Genomic DNA, 20846 nt, shown 5'->3' with positions numbered 1-20846 from the left:
TATATTATTACACTATATATTGTAAATTATTATAAAACTATAAAAGTGTAAAACTATTAAAAATAATTTTCAAAATATGAGAGTGGGGGATTTTACCATTCCTTCAGTGTATATTATATAAATATTTAAAGTCTTGGCTATCCATTAGAGCACCATGCATGTATTTACATGAATTTTGGCTATTCAGTAAGCTCTTCGTAACTCTGCACAAACTGCTCTTGCAAATTAGTTTTGTGGCTGGTCACAGGGATTTGCTGGTCACCAGCTCAGCACCACTTTAGCACACACAAGAGCAAGAAACATGAAAAAATGTCCAGTGTGAATACAGCATGGAAAAATGTATCCATCATTAAATATTAATTTACATTTCATTTGCATTTCAAATGAAATCACAAAAAAAGGTATCTAGAATACATGGTGGATTAAGTATCAGTAAAAATAATTCAACAAAATATTTTCATATTTCCAGACTTACAAGCAATTTTGCATAAGATAATTTCTTTGTTATACCACATAATTATGTGAAAATATTTGATACCATTCACAGGAATATAAAATTTCTGATAACATTTTTATGATCTTTGTCCTTTTTTATGGTCTTTAGGATGTTTTAGACATCACAGATTTACTTCAATTCCTCTAACCAATTTTCCCTTAGCCTGCCAGATAATCTATAAATAGTAAAATAACATGTGTAACTAACAAACAATTAGCGTTGAAACATCATTTTATATCTAATTATACAGGAAAAAACAAAGTTGGCACATTATACATATGTGAATCTTTCACAATGAGTTTCCTTACCATACACTTCAAACAAGTAGCACTTCCCCATAAGGAAAAGGGAAATATACTGCTATTTATTTGAATGCCACCACACATATTGCATTGTTTCGGAGACTGTCATCATCTCATCATCAGTGTGTCCATCCACCAGTGGGTGGACACACTGAGTGTAAGAGATGACAATGTTCGGTTGTGACTTGATTGCACAATATGAGAGTTGCCAAGAGGCGTAATCAGTTGTAATTGCTCTAAAACTGCACGGAATAACACATATTTCAGACATTTATTTATTTATTTCGTATGATGTGATCAATACACGAAGGAACCAGTTTTTTCTTGCTTCCTTCGTGTATCGTGGCCGGGAAATCTAACCAACCGGTTGGTTTGGCACCATCGTGATATCCAGCCCGAGGCGAGAATCAAACCCGCGACCTTTGGGTTGCCAGGCAGGCACTTTACCTACCCAGCTAACCCGGTCGGCTATTTCAGACATTATAACTATGTAAAGAATTCTAAAACAAAAAAAAAAAAAAAAAAAAGAAAGAAAGAAAATTATTTTCTGGAAAAATTATTATTTTTTTTAGGAAAAATTATTTTTTAGTTACTTGAATATCTGTCTTTTCAGTGTTTGACATCACAGTAAGTCTCTCTCTTTTTTTTTTTTTTTTTTTTAATGTAAACCCCAAACATGAGAAGTATTGGAACCTATAGTACTTAGTACCATGCGTGGGTTGGAGGTTGAGAAGACGAAAGGAGATATTTGTTGATGTTAGACTTGAACTTCTGTAGACTGTAATTTTCAGGAAATACATACGAAAGAAGGTTGTTCCAGAAAACAGCAGTTGAATGAATAAACGAGGAAGATGAAAAGTTGGTTCTGTGAGTTTGAAGTTGGACAGTAAATGGATGTTGGCTGGTGGCAGCACATGTTCGGACTGTTCTGAAAGAGAGAACGGGAATTATAGAAGCCAATTCAGAAGAACAGTGCCCATGGAAGTATCTGTAGATGAGGCATGAAACAGTACGTCTATGAGACAGCGAGTGGAGAGACTCTGTTAGAGATGAATCATTAATTAACCTAACTGCCCTCTTCTGAATAGAATCTAGAAGCCTGAGAGAGATTTTGGGGGCACCACCCCAGATGTGGGAACAATATTCCATGGTAGGGTGGATTTGCGATTCGTACAGAGTGAACAACTGTTTGGAAGAAAAGTAATGCTGAGAGCGAAGGAGAAAAACCAAGGTTTTTAGATGAAGAGGAAGCAATATTTGTAATGTGCTTGTGCCAAGAGAGAGGAGTCAGGGTAATCCCCAAAAGAGATATATCATTTTGCCTAGAAATCGGAGTGTCACCAAAGATAAGCATAGGAGCAGAAGAACCCTTTTTGCGAGATATAAGACAAGACTGAGTTTTAGAAGGATTGAAATCAACTAAGTTGTCTTTGCCCCACTGGAGAATTACCTGGAGATCGGCATTTAAGGAATTGGTAGCAGATTTTCAAGAAGTTGAAGCTGATTGAGCAGAACAAGGTTGCTTAAAATGGAAAGTGGAATGCAATGTGCTATCATCGGCAAAACTATGGATAGGATTTCCAGTCAATGGAAGAAGGTTATCAATATACAAGAGGAAAAGAGTGGGGGTAAGGACTGAACCTTGGGGGACACCGGCATTAGTGGAGAAGTTAGAAGACAGAGAGCCATCTACCATCACTTTTAGTGAGCAATCAGAGAAAAAACTGGATAAGCAATTACAAAAAACAGTTGGCAAACCATAAGATGGAAGCTTGTTAAGAAGACCTTTATGCAAAACATGATCAAAAGCCTTTGAGATGTCAAGAGCAACTACTTGTGTTTTACCGAACCTTTCCATTGAATTAGTCCATAAATGGGTAACATAAGCCAGAATATCACCAGTGGATCGACACTGACGGAATCCATACTGGCGATCATTGATCAGACGGAAGGTTTCTAGGTAGTTTAAGAGTTTGTGGTTAATTGATTTCTCCTTTACTTTAGAAAGAGTAGAAGTAATTGCAATGGGATGATAATTGAATGGGAGGGATTTGTCACCCTTTTTAGGAACTGGTTGGATATGAGCAAATTTCCAAGCAGAAGGAAAAACATCTTTGGAATAAGAAAGTGAAAAAAGGCGGCAAAGAATAGGAGTAAGTTCAGGAGCACAGGTTTTGAGAACAAGTGGAGAAATACCACCAGAACCTGGAGCTTTCCTAGCATCAAGATTCATCAAAATCCTTCTGATATCCTTTTGACGGAAGACCACAGGAGGCATTGAATGGAGCGTGTTGGGAATGGTGGGAGGTGTTTTACCAAGATCATTAATACATGAGCTGGAAGAAAAATGGGATGCTAGCAGGTCAGCTTTATCCTTGGCTGAAGTGACAACAGAACCATCTGGTTTGGACAGAGGTGGGAGCAGAGATGGGCAAAAGTTGCGGACAATAACTTTGGCAAGAGACAAGAATGCTTGGCTACCATTAGGGCAAGAAGCAGGTTTTCTACTCTTGGCCTGTTCAAACTCTAATTTGGACTGATTAATAACTGCATTACAATTGTTGCGAGCTTTGGTGTAGGCAGAAAATGAAACTGAAGAAATAGAAACAAGCCAATTACGATATGCAACATTCTTCTCTTGAACAGCCTTAGCACATTTATTGGAAAACCAAGGTTTAGATAAAGGACAAGATTTTAAAGTGGAGTGTGGGATAAAGGATTCCATTCCTACAAGAATAATTTCACTGACACGATCTGAGCAAACGTTGACATCAGAAGTTTTGAAACAGTAATCCGACCAAGGAAAAGAAGAAAAGAAGTCTCGCAGATCATCTCATTTTGCATTCTTGTAATGCCAAACAACACGAGGTTGGGAATAGCCATGAGATAAAGGTTCCATTGGAGAAGAGACAATCATCAAGTTGTGATCTGAAGTGCCTAAAGGACCTCTCACTTCGACCGTGTACTTAGAAGGGTTGTTTGTGTGAAAAAGTTCAAGCGTATTGGTTATATGATTAGGATTGTCCGGTGTTCAGTTCGGTGTACTAACTAGCGGCCGGCCTGCGAACATCGTTTTAGAGCTGTACCCTCAAAATGTAAGGAATATTGGATCTCGCCACGACGTTCATCATAACCTCAAAAGTCATCAATCATACTGCATGATAGAAGAGATAGGGAAGGGTTGACCGGAACTTAGCTCTAGAAACTAAACATGGGTTCCACCACTTCAAGCCTCCAATAAGCAAAGTGGTGGTATTTCACTGGTTGATGAGAGTCATCTACCACCTAGTACTGCCTGGTAACATAGAGGAGCGGCATTTCTCCATGTGGTGTGGGTGCCACACCTCGACCCCTGCTTACGTTGGTTCACACCTGGGTGGTCACCCACCATGTACTTGTGCATGGAGGTTATACCCAGGATTACTAACGGTCCCACCATCGTGAAGGTGCAAACAGAGGATTTGGCTGTCACAGACCGTCCGGACTTCGCCAAAATTGGGTCCACTTGACTTGAGTGTCACCCGAATATCAGTTCCATCAGCGTTTTAGACTCCCAGGTAGCAAGTACAGCTTGTCTGGCATATCGGAGAGAATGTCTGTGACAATCTCAAGGACCAAATATTAACTGTACATATGGACAAGCTTCAAAGTTCTTTTGATAATTATTTTTGTTCTGATGAATTAACAATGGCAACATGAATCCGTAATCCTTTTATTATTAATTAACATTGATGATATTAAGGATGAGGAATCAATTAAAGATGACCTTATTGATTTAAGATCAAAAGAACGGCTAAAACAAAATTTAATTCTACATGTTTAGAAGAATTTTGGTCTTCCTTAAAAAAGCCAATCCTGCATTAGTAAGAAGAGCCATGAATCTTTTAATTCCATTTGTGACAACTTATATGTGCAAAGCAAGAATTTCAACGCTCATTTCATTAAAAATGAAGAAATGAAATAGGTTTCTTGTGAAACATGATATGCGTGTTTCTTTATCAAAGACGGTTCCCCAGTTCACCATTTTAACAATGCCACGTGGGCAGGAGCAGCAGTGCGTAGCACATGCTTCTTGATTAGACCAGGGTTCGAGCCTGTGAGCCACCAAATACGGAGGATGCGGAAAGGTCAGGGAATGACCACCGCATATCCCCGGAGCAATATGGCCTTAGTTGCTAATGCTCCTAAAAAAAAAAAAAACCAAAACCAAAATTTTAACAATGCTCACATTAAACTTCTGGTTTTATTTTTTCTATTTTCTTTTTTATTTATTTTATTTGTATACATTATTTATGTTTGTTAAATATTTAAGATTACTAAAATATTGTACAAATAAGTAAATAAAGATATTTTATAATGGGGGTATGCAATTGATGCTAAATTTGACAAGGGATATGTAGGTAGAAAAAGGTTAAGAACTTGAATCCAGTAGAATTAAATTTAAAAAAAAAAAATTAGTATATCACACTATAATTAAGGTTAATTTTATGTAAGAAAACAAAAAATACACACTTACTAGCTATTTTTGCAATATCACCATCACAAAAGGTCACTAACACTAATAAATAGAATAAAAATACATAAATAAAAAAACCATCCGGACCATCGAAACTTTCTGGTGTGAATCACATATTTGGTTCCACTAAACAACAACCTGTTCAAGTGAATAACAACTTTTATTTTTGTGAAGAAAAAAATCAGAATAAACCACAAAAATCAAATCAGTATTGGAACTAAAAGAAAAAGTAGATGGCAAATGTGAAAAAACCACCCATGAGCAAAATAAACCGTCACTGTGGGACAGTCATATGTAGGATGAGTACTATGCACTGCTGTAGTTTTTTTTTTATGAAAACTCCAAACACGAGAGGTATTAAAACCTACAGTACTTAGTACTGTGCATGGATTGAAGGGTGAGAAGATGAAAAAAAAGATACTTGTTGACATTATGCTTGAACTTCTGCAAAATAACTGCCCTCTTTGGAATATAATCTAGAAGCCTGAGAGAGGTTTTGGGGGCACCACCCCAGATGTGGGAATATTACTCCATGGTAGGGCAGATTTCGGATCTGTATAGAGTAAATAGCTGTTTGGAAAAAACTTAATGCTGAGAGCAAAAGAGGAAACCCAGTTTTTTATATGCAGAGGAAGCAATATTAGTGATGTGCTTATGCGAAGAGAGAGAGAGATTAAAAGTCAGGGTAATCCACAATAGGTATAATGATCTTGCCTAGAAATGGAGTGTCATCAAAAATAAGCATAGGAGCAGAAGAATATTTTTGTAAGATATAAGACAGGACTGAGTTTTAGAAGGATTTCAATCAACTAAATTACCACTGCCCCACTGGAGAATTATCTGGAGTTCAGCATTTAAGGAATTGGTAGATGGAATTTAAGGAATTACTGGAAGGTGGAATGAAATGTGCTAATCAGCATGTGGAATGCAAATCAGCAAAACTATGAATAGGATTTCTGGTCAATGGAAGAAGGTCATTAATATCAAGAGGAAAAGAGTGGGAAAAAGAACTGAACCTTGGGGAACAACAGAATTATTGAAAAAGACGACAGAGAGCCATCTACCATCACCTGCAGTGAGCAGTCTGAGAGAAAACTGGATATACCCAATTAAAAAAACAGTTGGCAAACCATAAGATGGGAGCTTATTTGGAAGATGTTTATATGCCAAACATGATCAAAAGCCTTTGAAATGTCAAGATCAACTGTTTCAGTTTCACCAAACTTTTCCATTGAATTTGTCCAAAGATGGGTAACATAAGCCAGAATATCACCAGTGGATCAACATTGACGGAATCCATACTGGCGATCGTTGATCAGATGGAAGGTTTCTAGACAGTTTAAGAGTTGGCGGTTAATTGATTTCTCCATTACTTTAGAAAGAGTAGAAGTAATTGCAATGGGACGATAATTGGATGGGAGGGATTTGTCACCCTTTATAGGAACTGGCTGGATATGAGCAAATTTCCAAGCAGAAGGAAAAACACCTTTGGAATAAGAAATTGAATAAATGTGACACAGAACAGGAGTAAGTTCAGGAGCACAGGTTGTGAGAACAAGTGGAGAAATACCATCTGGACCTATCTTTGCATCAAGATTGTTGTTCAAAATCCTTCTCACATCCTTTTGACAAAAAAACCACAGGAGGTACAGAATGAAATGTACTGGGAATGGTGGGAGGTGGTTTACCAAGATCATTAATACACAAGTTAGAATAAAAATGGGATGCTAGAAGGTCAGCTTTATCCTTAGTTGAAGTGGTGATAACACCATCTGGTTTAGACAGAAGTGGGAAGTTGTGGTCAATAGCTTTGGCAGGAGACCAGAATGCTCAGCTACCATTTAGACAAGTTTTCTACTCTTAGCCTGTTCGAAAAGTTTGGACTGATTAAAGTAAAATCACAAAGGAAAATTACCTTACTGTTAGGAAAGTTGGACTGAAGGAAGCGAAATTTCAAAGAGAGGAAGTCAAAGAGTTCCAAGTGATTAGTGGAGTTGGGAGAACGATAGAGTCAACAGATGAATTTGAGAGAATGCGTTTTTTTTTTTTGGTAGTTGTTGGTGCATTGACTTCTGTGGCCATAATGCACCTCCCAAGGTTTTTTCAGTACTTTGATCCAAGCCCGAGGCGAGATTCGAACCCACGACCTTTGGGTTGCTAGGCAGGCACTTTACGCACCCAGCTAGCCCAGTCGGCGAGATTTTAAGCCAGAGAAGATCGAAAAGAGGAGATTCCAAATTACTAAGTCTCTGACAGGGAATATCAGAATAAACATATGCACAAGTACCACCTTTGAAGCAAAAGGAATCGTACAACAAATAATTCAGACAACTGAGATGAACAGTGGTTGAATCAACCAATAACTGCGATTCTGCCAGAAAAAGTACGCGAAGTTTGGCAGACTGAAAGCAGAAATGGATATCATTGAGATTAGAATTGAGACTATGTATATTTGTGTAATGAATGAGGAAGTGTAGATCTTTTCGCAGATAAGTTTGCTCTATTAGTTTGACAATTCATGGTGTATTCAGTAGTAAGAAAAGGTGGGGGAGGGGGCATATTGTATGAAGTAATGAAATTTTTGGATATGGCTTACATATGGTAAGAATATATCCAGATCCTTGACATAATGTGGCCTTGACAATGTCCCCCACATGCACACTAATTAGATTCCCTCCAGTCACTATCCGGCATCCAAAAATGTATGACTGTTAGACTCTATTAGTAATAAACAGATTCTAAAACCTACACAGGTGAAGTGCTTTATTTCAAGTGATTTGATCAAACTGCTTTATCCAAGCCAGAAGAGAGGAACAGACTTACAATCTTGCAATTGTAAGTCTTTTCCTCTGCCATTGGGGAACCACATTAATTTATTGATCATTCACGTGAACAAAATATGATAACATGATTGGAGAAGATAACAGCACATTACTGAAACTTTTGAAGAGCTTATGATTCCTCACCATGAGAATTCATATGTTCAATATAGCTATACTATTGCTTTAGTAATCAGTTTGCTTAAAGTACGTATACTTAACAATGAAGTCAATTTGGAAAAATCAAATATTACTTACACCAACTTCTGTTGTTTCAAAACCCCTACGTCGAGCAATATCTAAGGTTTCTTTTGCAATATTTTCTTGACTTGTTCCTGTAACATCTATATATTGACACTCTGATGCAGCAAAATGACAAGAAATTGCCTGAATAAATTAATAAATATAAATAAATATACATATGTGCATAAATACATTAGCAACCAGAAATTATGTAAAAAATCAAGTTTCGTTAATATGGAGAGGTCTTTCTTAATGTTGTTTAAAATTTATCATTAGGGATTTGATTATTGATGATAATTCATTATTTTTCTGGGAAGTCTAATATAATGCTTAATTATAAATGCATTTCTTGGTTTCATTTACAGTGTTTTTATTTCAAATTTTCTAACTTTTTCCTAACGTCAAGGCATTTTGTAATATATTTGGAACGTATTCAGTACATCTTTGAAAAGTTTGATTGACCCATACAATATTTAATATATATTTTTCTTTCATTTTGCTACCTGGTATATCACGTCAGATGTTTTTACACCTGTAGATGCAAAGTCAAATGTCTTGAAACACTTGCTGCATTTCTAATGCCAGATAACATACAAATGTAACCAACAGCATTTGTCTACTAAACATCGCGAAAGCTTGTTCCTAACAGTGGAAAGCTTGTTTAACAGTGGAAAAGAAACTGGAAATTATTAAAATATGTGAAAAGGGTGAAAGTGTTTCAAAGCCTACAGACGAATAGGGAATAGGTCAGAAAACTGTATGGGATATCATTAAAAACCAGCCCAAAATAAATAAATTTGTTTCTAAATGTGACACATCAGCTTGAAGAAAATTGCTCAAAGGTGCTACAAATGAACAACTTGAAAGTGTAATGATAAAGTGGTTTTTACAACAAAGAGTTGAAGGAGCTCCAATATCTGGACCAATAATTTTAAGCAAGGCAAAGTATTTTTTTGACAAATTAGAAATGCCTGGAAAACCTATATTTTCATCTGGTTGGTTGAAATGATTTAAAGAAAGGCTTGGTATAAGAGAGTTAGAGATACAGGGTGATAAACAGATTGAGCAACGAGCAGCAACTTTATTCTGTGGTGAATTAGCTACGATTACTAAAGAAGAGGGTCTTGTTCCATCACAAATTTACAATGCAGACGAGACGGAACTTTATTGGCGAGCAACGTCCAATCACACGTCTGTACAAGAAAGAAATGCACCAGGATATAAAATTAGCAAAGACAGGATAACAATTTTATGCTGCACAAATGCTTCAGGGGATGACAAATTAAAATTAACCATAGTGGGAAAATCAAAATCTCCTACAAGTTTAAAGGACATGACTAATATTCCAACAGATTATTATAATCATCGATCTGCATGGATCACTAGGGATACATTTGAAAAGTGCTGGGCAGATAAATTCATTCCTCACGTTAAAAAATTTATGCCTCACGAAGGTCTCCCCCCACAAAGCAATTTTGTTATTAGATAACGCTGCATCCCATCCTCCATTATAAAAACTATCTGCACAAAATGGAGATATTGTTGCCATTTATCTTCCACCCAACGTAATACCACTGGTACAACCTATGGAGCAGGGGTGGTTGAGAGCATGAAACGATTGTATAGAAAGGCCTTGATGATGAACTTTAACATGGAAGAAATGAATCCTCTTTTATTTTGGAAGTCACTAACAATTAAAGATGCTATCTATTACATTTCTATTGCACGAGTGGAAGTTAAAAGCGAAACAATTAAAAAATCGTTCAAAAAAATATTGCCCAATGACTTTGTAATTATGGAAAATAACTTGGAAGTGGGAGACTCAAATAACACTGTAGAAATCGTTCCTGATATTTTAAACTCAGTTAAAAATACTGAAGGATGTGAAGACTTAGATGAGGCAAGTGTTAATCAATGGTTAAATATAGGCAAAAATGAACTTGGCTACGAAAAAATGGCTGACGAGCACGATTAGGAACTACAACCAGCTTGCAAAGTAAGTTGTAATGAAGCTTTAACACCTGAAGAACATTACTTTAATTCGTGGAAAGTCAAGATTATGTAGATTATATTGAAATTTTACAAATTCGTGGATACATAAGAAAAATAAAAGAAAAAATAAAGCTACAAAAAAAAAAAAAAAAAAAACCACAATCAAAAATCAGACTTTCTATCGAAATGAATAAAATATTATTGTTGTTGTTATATATATGTAATATCTTATGTTTTTATGTGTTTTGGAAGTTATTTAAACAAATTAAAATGTAATTTTTATTTACTGTGTTTTTCAATTATCCCGGCTCTAGTGTCCCCGAATTACCATGGGTAACTGATGTTTTACTGTACAAATTTTAACATGTGCCCTTTGATTTTGGTAAGTACACATATTTGTGGTTTTACAACAGTCAGATCATGTGCAGACACTAAGACAAATTCTTGAAAAAAGTATGAAAAAAGTTGATTTCGGGATGATCTTGCCCAGAAAATTGCTATGGGAAGCTTTAAAGTAGGCATCTATCAGTGAACTACTGATAAATATCATTAAGACCATGTATAAGGACAACATACTTTGTATGTAGTCAAAATGCAGCAAAGACTATCCCAAAAGTTCACTACTTCAAAGGGCCTTCTGCAGGACTGCTGTACGTCAACAACTCTTTTTAAGATGTATCTCTATATATGTTTAAGACAATGATCCAGAAAATGCAACAATACCTGTTGAGGACAATACATACATATTCAACTTACTATTCGCTGATGATCAAAGCTGGTGATAGCAAAGGACATGGATGACACAGAGTATATGTGCAGGAAGTTGGCGGAGACATATAGAGAATGGGGATTAAAAATAAATTACGATAAGATACTTAACTTCGGAATACTTAACTTTGAAAGCAGAAGAAAAAGTAGTTCTGGAGATAGAAGGATATAAGCTTAAAACAGAACATAACATTAAATACTTGGGATCAATAATACAGGCTGATGGATCGTCCAAACTAGAGATTGAGAACAGAATTAGCAATGGAAGAAAAGTGATAGGTATGCTGAATGCAATCCTTTGGAGTAGGAATATACTCAGTAAGAAAAAGAGACATCTACCAAGTAATAGCACAGAGCATGATGCTCTATGGGGAAGAAACATGGACGGTGAATAAAAGACAACAGGGGAATTACTTGCAACAGAAATGGACTATTGGAGAAGAGCAGCAAGAAAATTGAGACTGGAGAAAATAAGAAATGAACAGAATCAACAAATGATGGAAGTGAAAACTGACAAAATCCAGGTAATTGAAACAAAAAATCTGAGGTAGAATTCCATTCACCAGAAGAATGGAAGAGGATAGACTTCCAAAAGTGATTATGAATTGAGTGGTTCCAGGAAGAAGGAAGACCAAGGGAGTACGAACAGGCATGGAAAGACGATTACTGAGAGATGAAGATACAGAGAACTGTGGAGAAAAAGGCCAGAACAATAGGTTTTTTTTTTTTTTTTAAGGTTGAGGAAACTTATTGTGTGATGGAAAATTCCTAATGAACTGAACAAAAAAGATATTTTAATAATAATGGGAGACTTTAAAGCAAAAGTTGGAGGTTTTTTTATAGACTTCAGTGACGTTCTAGGAAAATTTGGAATAGAAAACAGAAATGAGAACTTTTCATCACCAACACACTGTTCTACCACAGATCTCAACACAAATATACATGAACATCACCAGATGGAAATACAAAAACTGCATTGACTACATTTTAATAAATAACAACTGGAAATCATCCATTCAAAATGTTAAAACTCTTAGAAGTACAGATTTTGACACTGATCATGAACTGCCAGCAGCAACAATTAAATGGAAATTTAAAAATACAAAGCCAATGAACAAGGCTAAACAAATCAAGATTTGAAGAAGATAAAATAAAGGAAATGTATGGGGAAAACACTACAAGAAAAATTAAAAGATATAAACTATTCATCATCTGTGGAAAATATATGGGAGAAAACTAAACAAATTATTAAAGATGCAGCTTTAGAAACCTTGGTAACTAAACCAAAAGAAAATAATCCTTGTATTACAACAGAAATTTTAGATGCATGGATGCAAAAAAGACAGATGAAAAACCTCCTAAACAACTAAATAAAGAAATTATTGACGAAAAAAGGAAAAAACACAAAACCCTAAAAAACAATATAGACAAAAAAACAAAAATCAATGCATCCTATGGTCTTCCATCAAAAGGATATCAGGATTTTGCCAAATCTTGATGCTAAGAAAGCTCCAGGTGTGGATGGCAATGGTGTTTCTCCACTTGTTCTCAAAACTTGTGCTTCTGAACTTACTCCTGTTCTGTGTCGCTTTTTATCGCTTTCTTATTTCAAAAGTGTTTTTCCTACTGTTTATAAATTTGCTCATATCCAGCCAGTTCCTAAAAAGGGTGACAAATTCCTCCAATCCAATTATTGTCCCATTGAAATCTACTCTTTCTAAAGTAATGAGAATTCAATTAACCATCAAACCAAATCACCCTCTCATTCAATTATTAATTAAAAATTAACCATTACAATTATTAATTAACAATTAATAATTACCAATTAACCACCAAACTAAATCATCCTCCCATCCAATTATTGTCCCATTGCAATTACTTCTACTCTTTCTAAAGTAATGGAGAAATCAATTAACCACTTAAACTATCTAGAAATCTTCCATTTAATCAATGATTGCCAGTATGGATTCTAACAGCTTTGATCCACTGGTGATATACTGGCTTTTGTTACATATCTGGGGACAAATTTAATGGAAAAGTTTGGTGAAACTCAAGAAGTTGCTTTTGACATTTCAAAGGCTTTTGGTTGTGTTTAGCATAAAGGTCTTCTAAATAAGCTTTGATCATATGATTTGCCAACTGTTTTTTTGTAATTGGGTATACAGTTTTCTCTCTCATAGCTCAGTTCAGGTGATGGTGGATGGCTCTCTGTCTTCTAATTTCTCCATTAATGCTGGTGTCCCCCAAGGTTCAGTTCTTTCTACCAATCCTTTCCTCTTGTATATGAATGACCTTCTGCCATTGACCGGAAATCCTATCCATGTTTTGCTGATGATAGCCCACTGCATTCCACCTTCCGATTTGAGAAACCTTGTCCTGCTCTATCAGCTTCAACTTCTCAAAAATCTGCTACCAATTCCTTAAATTCCGATCTCCAGGTAATTCTCCAGCGGGGCAAAGACAACATAGTTGATTTCAATCCTTCTTATCTTCAATCCTTCTTTCAATCCGTCTTGTCTTATATCTAATTTAAGATATAATTACCATCAGGGGTAAAGGAAAGGGTTTTTGCTTCCGTAAAGGCGAGTACAGTGGTCTCAGACAGTTTTTAAATTCTGTACAGTGGGATCAACTGACGATGTTACCAACAGTAAATTCTAAGTGGGAAGCATTCAAGTAATTAATCGTGGAAGCTACTAAAAGTTTCATACCTATTAAGAAATATTGTTCAAGGTTTAGGCCTAAATGGTTATCAAATGAAGTAATGAGACTCGTGACAGAGAAGAAAAATGCATGGGAGGCATATAAATTATCAAGCGACTCAGAAGCCTATGGCAGATATAAGCTAGTCTGTAATCAGGTCACAAAGGAGGTTAGGCAGGCAAAGGCAGATTACGAGAAATCTTTGGCAAAGGATGCTAAGAAAAACAGCAAGGATTTCTTTACTTATATAAACTCTAAAAGGAAGGGGATGAATCTGATTGGTCCACTTGATATCCATGGTTTGACTGTTGATTATCCTGCTCAGATAGCAAACAAACTGAATGAGTATTTTGGATCTACATTCACACATGAGAAGTTAAGGTTTGAAAATGGCAGAAGGTTATCAAATTGTAGCAGGGTGCTTAATGATTTTGTAATAACTGACAGAAAAGTGGAGGAGAAATTGTTAAAGTTAAACATAAGAAAGGCACCTGGGGTGGATGGGATCTATCCAGTTATATTAAAGGAGGCGGCAAAGCAACTAAGCAAACCCTTAGCCATAATTATGAGAGCATCCTTGGACTCAGGGGAGGTCCCGACGGACTGGAAATGTGCAAATGTATCCCCAATTCACAAAGGGGGATCGGAGGGTGACATGAGTAATTACAGACCAGTTAGTTTAACATCTGTTCCAGGTAAAATAATGGAGTCACTGGTTAAAGATGCATTGCAGGATCATCTAGACAAGACTGCAGCAATAATTCAGAGACAGGGTTTGGTAAGGGAAAGTCTTATAATAGGATATTATGATGTGATTACAAAGGAACTGGATGCAAAAAATTATTTTGATATCATATATTTGGATTTCAGGTAAGCTTTTGACACTGTTGCACATGGAAGACTACTAAGTACAAATTGTAGCAGAATGGTATTAAGGGTAAGTTGCTACAATGGATAAAAGGATGGTTGAGTGGGAGAAGACAGAGGGTGGTAATCAATGGGTGCTGCTCTTCGTGGACTAATGTTATTGTGGAGTCCCACAGGGTTCGGTGTTGGGTCCATTGTTGTTTTGTTTATTTATCAATGATATTGATGAAGGTATATCAGGCTCAGTGTCGAAGTTTGCAGATGATACAAAGGTTGGCAGGGTTGTTAATGACAGTAATGGCAGTGTGCTACTGCAACAGGATCTAGAAAATTTGGGCAGATGGGCTAAGAAGTGGCAACTAAAGTTTAACCTTGACAAATGCAAAGTACTGCATATGGGTAGAAGTAACCCCAGAGAAACGTACCAACTGTGTGGCTCTACACTTAAGGTGGTGGTAGAAAATGAAAACGACCTGGGAGTAATTGTGCAGTCAGATATGAAGTTTTCTGAGCAATGCAGACAGGCTGCCAGGGCAAGTCATGGGGTTTTGTCAATGATATACAGGAATTTTTCTAGCAGGGAAAAGGAGGTGATTGTCCTTCTGTATAAGGCAATGGTCAGGCCACGCCTTGAGTACTGCGTACAGGTCTGAAGGCCTCATTTTAGGAAGGACGTAGATTTGCTTGAGCACGTACAGAGACGGGCAACAAGATTGGTGAGGGGAATAAAGGGATCCTCTTACCAAGAGAGGCTTAAGTTCTGCAAATTGCAGTGGCTGGAGACTAGGCACCGGCAAGGTGATCTGATTGAGGTGTATAAGGCCTTGAATGGGTTGAGTACGCTGAATTCTGATGGGATTCTTCACTTGTTCAGATTACGAACCTAAGGGGGCATAAATTCAAATTGAGGAAAGACAGATGTAGAATAGTGTGTGGAAATTTACCTTTAGCCAGCGGGTGGTTAATTTCTGGAACAAACTTCTATCTGTCGTTGTGGAAGTTGATAGGTTAAATAAATTTAAGGAAGAACTGTACAGGCATTTGGAGGGAATGGTGTGATTTTTTTTTTGGCTAATGCTGCATAAGCTCATACACTTGTTTTCTTGCATCACATGCCACTACTACTACTATCTCACAAAAAGGATTCTTCTGCTCCTATGCTTATCTTCGATGACACTCCGATTTCTAGTCACGATCATATATCTCTATTGGGGATTTCCCTGACTTCTAACCTCTCTTGGCTTAAGCATATTAGAAATATTGCTTCCTCTGCATCTAAAAAACTGGGTTTTCTCTTTAGCTCTTGGTGTTACTTTTATTCCTAACAGCTGACCACTCTGTACAAATCAGAAATCAACCTACCATGGAAAATTGTTCCCACATCAGGGATGGTGCCCGAAAATCTCTCTGCGTCTTATAGATTACATTCAAAAGAGGATAAGTTAATTAATGACATCTCTAACAGTCTCTCCACTCACTGTCTCATAGACAGCGAGTGTTTCTGCTGCATGGCCCTTCTACAGATACTTGCACAGGCACTGTTCTTCTGAATTGGCTTGTATAATTCCCACTCTCTATTTCAAATCAGTCTGAACATATGCCACAATCAGTTAACATCCTTTTACTGTAAACTTCAAACCCACAGAACCAACTTTTCTTCTTCCTCATTTATTCATTCAACTTCTGTTTTCTGGAACAACCTTCCTTCATACATATTTCCTGAAACCATAATCTACAGAAGTTCAAGTCTAACATCAACAAATATCTTCTTTCATCTTCTCAACCTCCAACCCATGCATGGTACTAAATACTATAGGTTGTAATACCTCTCATGTTTGGGGTTTTCATAAAAAAAAAAAAAAAAGCCAGTTTTCAGTTTACCTGTATGGTACCATTGGCCAACTGTACTCATCGACATCAGATAAAAGTGTAAATCAAAAATAAAATTCTCCATAGCCGTGTTCAATGACTTTTAATGCATTATATGCATGCCTGCTTTACTTAAAAAATATTAAACAGCTATACAATACTGAATCAGAAAATTAAGAGTAATGATTATGGTGTGTGAATTAAAGTTCATGGCAACCACAGTTGCCATGAACTGTGAAGCAAATTTTGTCCATCAGGGTTTTTTTTTTTTTTTTTTTTTTAATTTCTATTCAACTGAAACAATACAATCCAAAGATGGTACTCTTCCTTGTTTTAGAAAGAAGTATAGCTGTAACTAATATTAAGATTAATGAAAATTAATACTAATAAAGACTTATTTTATCACTAACTGCATTGCAAACAAAATCAAAGTTCAAAAATATGAACCAAAACAGCACCCTCCTACATTATTGATTTAGTAAACGCAGATTTCTCTGTCAACAATTATTAATTTTTATTAATTATTAAGAACCAATGAAGAGGAATAAAGAGAAAACTAATGAATGTCACTTATAAATATTGATAGATGAACTGATCACAGCACATTGCACTTTATGTTTTTATGTACATTGAAAGTATGGTTGGTTATGAATTTTGGTTTTAAACAAAATAGTAATTAAATAAATAATTGTGAACTTCATTTGGCAGCCAGCAGACTTCTATGAATAAGACCATGGTGTGTTTAGTTATGGCAGTTGGAGGCCAGATAATCAAATTTGGACAACAATTTGTCAGTGCTATTCAAACAAGTTTTGCATCAAATTAAAATGACCCATTTTTGCAGAAAAAAAAAAAAAAAAACACACAACACTTAAAAATGTGTCCGGATTTTGGGCCATTCCACTTTTTTGAACATACTAGATGTACAATTTATCTATTTTATTCACATCAATACAGAAGCAGCTATTTTCCAACCTTGAGGTCACTATTGTCCTTTGGCACAATTTATATTTCATTTGAGGGTTGCTTTAAAAAACACATAGGTTTCAGGTTTAATCTCCTACTTGAACACAGTAAGTCTATTATTATTATTATTACTATTTTTGCATTTTTATTTTGGCTTTTGTCTTCAATTTGATTCTCTGGTGAGTCAATAATAACACTGGCAAACAATTTTTTATCTCCACTAATATATGAGCTGTTTGCAGTCAATTTTTATGAGTAGATTTAAAACATAACTCTTGAATTTTTCAAAAATTTTGCATAATATCACAATTTCTACATACAGGTTTTTGTGTTTACTCATAATATGTATATCTTATTACAATTTAGGGAAGTAGATATGACACTTGTTGTATTATTATATGCAAATAACAAGCTTTGCATGTGCTCACAGACGGTAGTAATGTTGGAGAGGGTTAATATGTTCAACCCTGTCTCTCTCTGCCTCCCACCTTTTTTTTTTATTTTTTTTATGAAAACCCCAAACATGAAAGGTATCAAAACCTATAGTACTTAGTACCATGCATGGGTTGAAGGAGAAGTATAGGGGTAGGGGGATGCCGGAAACTTTGCTCTAGAGACTAAACATGGGTTTCACCACTTCAAGCCTCCAATAAGCAAAGTGGTGGTATTTCTTTCTTTCAAAAACAGAGACAGTTGTAGTGCAAGTACATGTACAATTTATCTGCATATCTATTGCATATTATTTGTTTTGTTTATGTTTTGCTTAGCAATGTATTGTTAAAATGTTTGAGCAGAAGCAAAGGAGGTGTTTGAATCACCCTGATTCAGCATTTCCCAATTAAATAGGTGCAAAACTGAAAGGAGGAATTTTCAATGGGCTAAAAATATAGAAAACTCCTCAAATATGAGTATTTCATACAAAGCTAGAAGATACTGAACTAGTAGCTTGGAAATGTTATGAAGATATGGGTTACCTCAACATTTGGGAGATGTAACTGATTAGAGGGAACTATCATCAGGACATATCCACAATGGAAAAGTGGTGCTAAGGTTAATAGTACACAGCTGTGAATCAGATTCCTGCTAGTTTCTTAAGAGATAAAGGCAAAACCTAAGAGAGAAAAAAAAAAAAAAAGTGGCAAATGTTTCTGTGGAAAATAATGCATGTAGTATATTATATGTGTGATTAAAGTATTTTAAAATGAATAAGAATAGTTTTAAGATAGTTTTATATATATATATATAAAACTTATGATATATACAGGGTCATCAAAAAAGGTGTCCATGATTTCCCTTTCAATTATCATTGGAAATATTTGATCAATTGCTGTGATTGCAGCAGCAAACAGTGTGGCAACTCACTAAGTTTTATTTGACACCTCAACAATGACCTTGGCTGCGCCGTGAATGCGTGCAGAATGACTCTTACGTGCACCACCTCAGTCAGTGTCAGTAAGATGGCCGTGCAACAGAAAGCGCAGTGTTTGTGTTGTGGTACGCTGAATTTAAATCAGTCATAACAGTGCAACGTCACAACACACACTGCGCTTTCCGTTGCACGGCCATCTTACTGACACTGACTGAGGCGGTGCACGTAGGAGTCATTCTGCGTGCGCACATGGCACAGCCAAGGTCATTGTTGAGGTGTCAAATAAAACTTAGTGAGTTACTGCACTGTTTGCTATTACAGTCACAGCAATCAATCATGTATTTCCAAAGATAATCAAAAGGGAAATCATGGACGCCTTTTCGATGAGCCTGGATATAACTGTACGATATTTGAAATTGGTTGTTTGTTGAGTGACTGACTAAAATTTCAGTATATCTTTCTGGACATAAGTTTGCTATTTTTGGAGCCTGCAGATCAATTTACTTCAGAATCCGCAACTTGTTCAAAAGGGACAAAAAAAAAAAAAAAAAAAATGTTTACTAAAAAATGGCTCTTACAGAAACAGAGGACCCACATATCATCATCTTTCCTTTCAATGTTGGTGGTATCCTTTGAAAGGTTATTTAGATTAATGGTATGCAGAAATGAGGTTTTTTTTTTATATATATATTTTTGGTTTAAGTTTTGGATGTTAACATCTTTGTGTGTACTCTGTAACTTTGCTTAGTTATCTTACTATAATTATTTCTTGAGGATATTTTCCTTTGACAACTATATATTCATTATGGTCATAAGAGTTCAACTGCACTGCAGTGGCTCTAGCACATAATATACTGATAATATCTTTGTGCTTATTACACACTATAACACAAGGTGTAGCTATTAAATAACAAGACTGTTGTAGTAAAATAAATACAGTAGAACTTGGTTATAAAGAGCATGGAAATAACGAGATCATGGCTGTAACAAGCAAAAAGCCGTAATGATTTTAATTTACTTGAATTCCAATACAAGCGGTCACCGTTATAACAAGCATACTACACAGATATACCAAACAAATTTTGGTAACTATGCAAACATTCTTAACTGCTCAGGTAGTCGGAAAAACCCAATTCTTGGAATAGACTAAAATGAAAAGGGCGACTTAGCTTTATGACCACCTGTATCAGATTAGCAGCCAGTTCATGACCTTGTCCTTCAGGGACGGAGCTATACAATTGTGCATTGGTGTTCCACTCGTTGCATTACCCTATTTACAGATTGTCTTGTATTCATTGAACCATAAATTGATTTCGGGACTTCTAAGATCACTTTATGCACAAGTATGCAGATCACTTTACCAGTTTAAAGTAAAATCAGTTAGAAACGAACCCATCTTTCGGAAATGTCTTTTTCGCAAATCGAAAGACACTTTCTCTTGATTCCCAAAAAAAGTCAAAATTATCCGTGAGTTAGAATGTAGTGCAAAAAATGCGGAAGTGCGTAAAAAGTTTTCTCTGTTCCCTTCAAGTGTATTGACATTGTGGAAGAATAAAGATATTTACATATCGGCGCTGGAAAAGAACATAACTGAAAAACAAACTTAAGAAAGCGCGAGGTTACGAATGTTGAGGAAGCATTGCTTCCATGGTTCACCACAAAAAGAAGTGCTGGATTTTCAATAGCCAGTCCAATCTTGAAGCCTCAAGTGAAAAAAATTTTCTAAACAAACAATTTGGACACTACAATTTTGTGTGTAACAACGGTTGGCTGGATCGATTTAAAAACTGATGTAACATTGTTTATGCAAAAATTAGTGGAGAATCTCGATTTGCAGATCCAATAATGGCAAATGAATGGACTGACCGTGTTTGGGCAGAAATTAGGAAAGATTTCAATGACGAAGACATTTACAGCAGTTGTGCTACTGCAACAG

The 20846-nt window shown here is 35.9% G+C and overlaps 1 protein-coding gene across 2 annotated transcripts in view; it reads right to left on the bottom strand.

Moving 5' to 3' along the window:
- Nucleotides 1–471: 471 nt before the first annotated feature.
- LOC150078571 (phytanoyl-CoA dioxygenase, peroxisomal-like) overlaps nt 472–20846 on the bottom strand; it is a 133843-nt gene continuing 113468 nt past the window's right edge. For both annotated transcript variants that reach the window (XM_090385536.1, XM_090385537.1), the window contains exons 8-9: nt 8392–8520; nt 472–671 (exon numbers count right to left, since the gene is read on the bottom strand). In XM_090385536.1, the coding sequence (XP_090241662.1) occupies nt 618–671; nt 8392–8520 (183 nt within the window). In that variant the 3' untranslated portion in view covers nt 472–617. The remainder of the gene's footprint in view (nt 672–8391; nt 8521–20846) is intronic.

This window comes from Mastigoproctus giganteus, chromosome 11 (genome assembly GCF_048544385.1).
Source record: "Mastigoproctus giganteus isolate SK-2022 chromosome 11, ASM4854438v1, whole genome shotgun sequence".
Classification (NCBI taxonomy): Eukaryota; Metazoa; Arthropoda; class Arachnida; order Uropygi; family Thelyphonidae; genus Mastigoproctus; species Mastigoproctus giganteus.
Note: the sequence above shows the minus strand (reverse complement) of the source record. Positions and strands in the feature narration are given on the sequence as shown.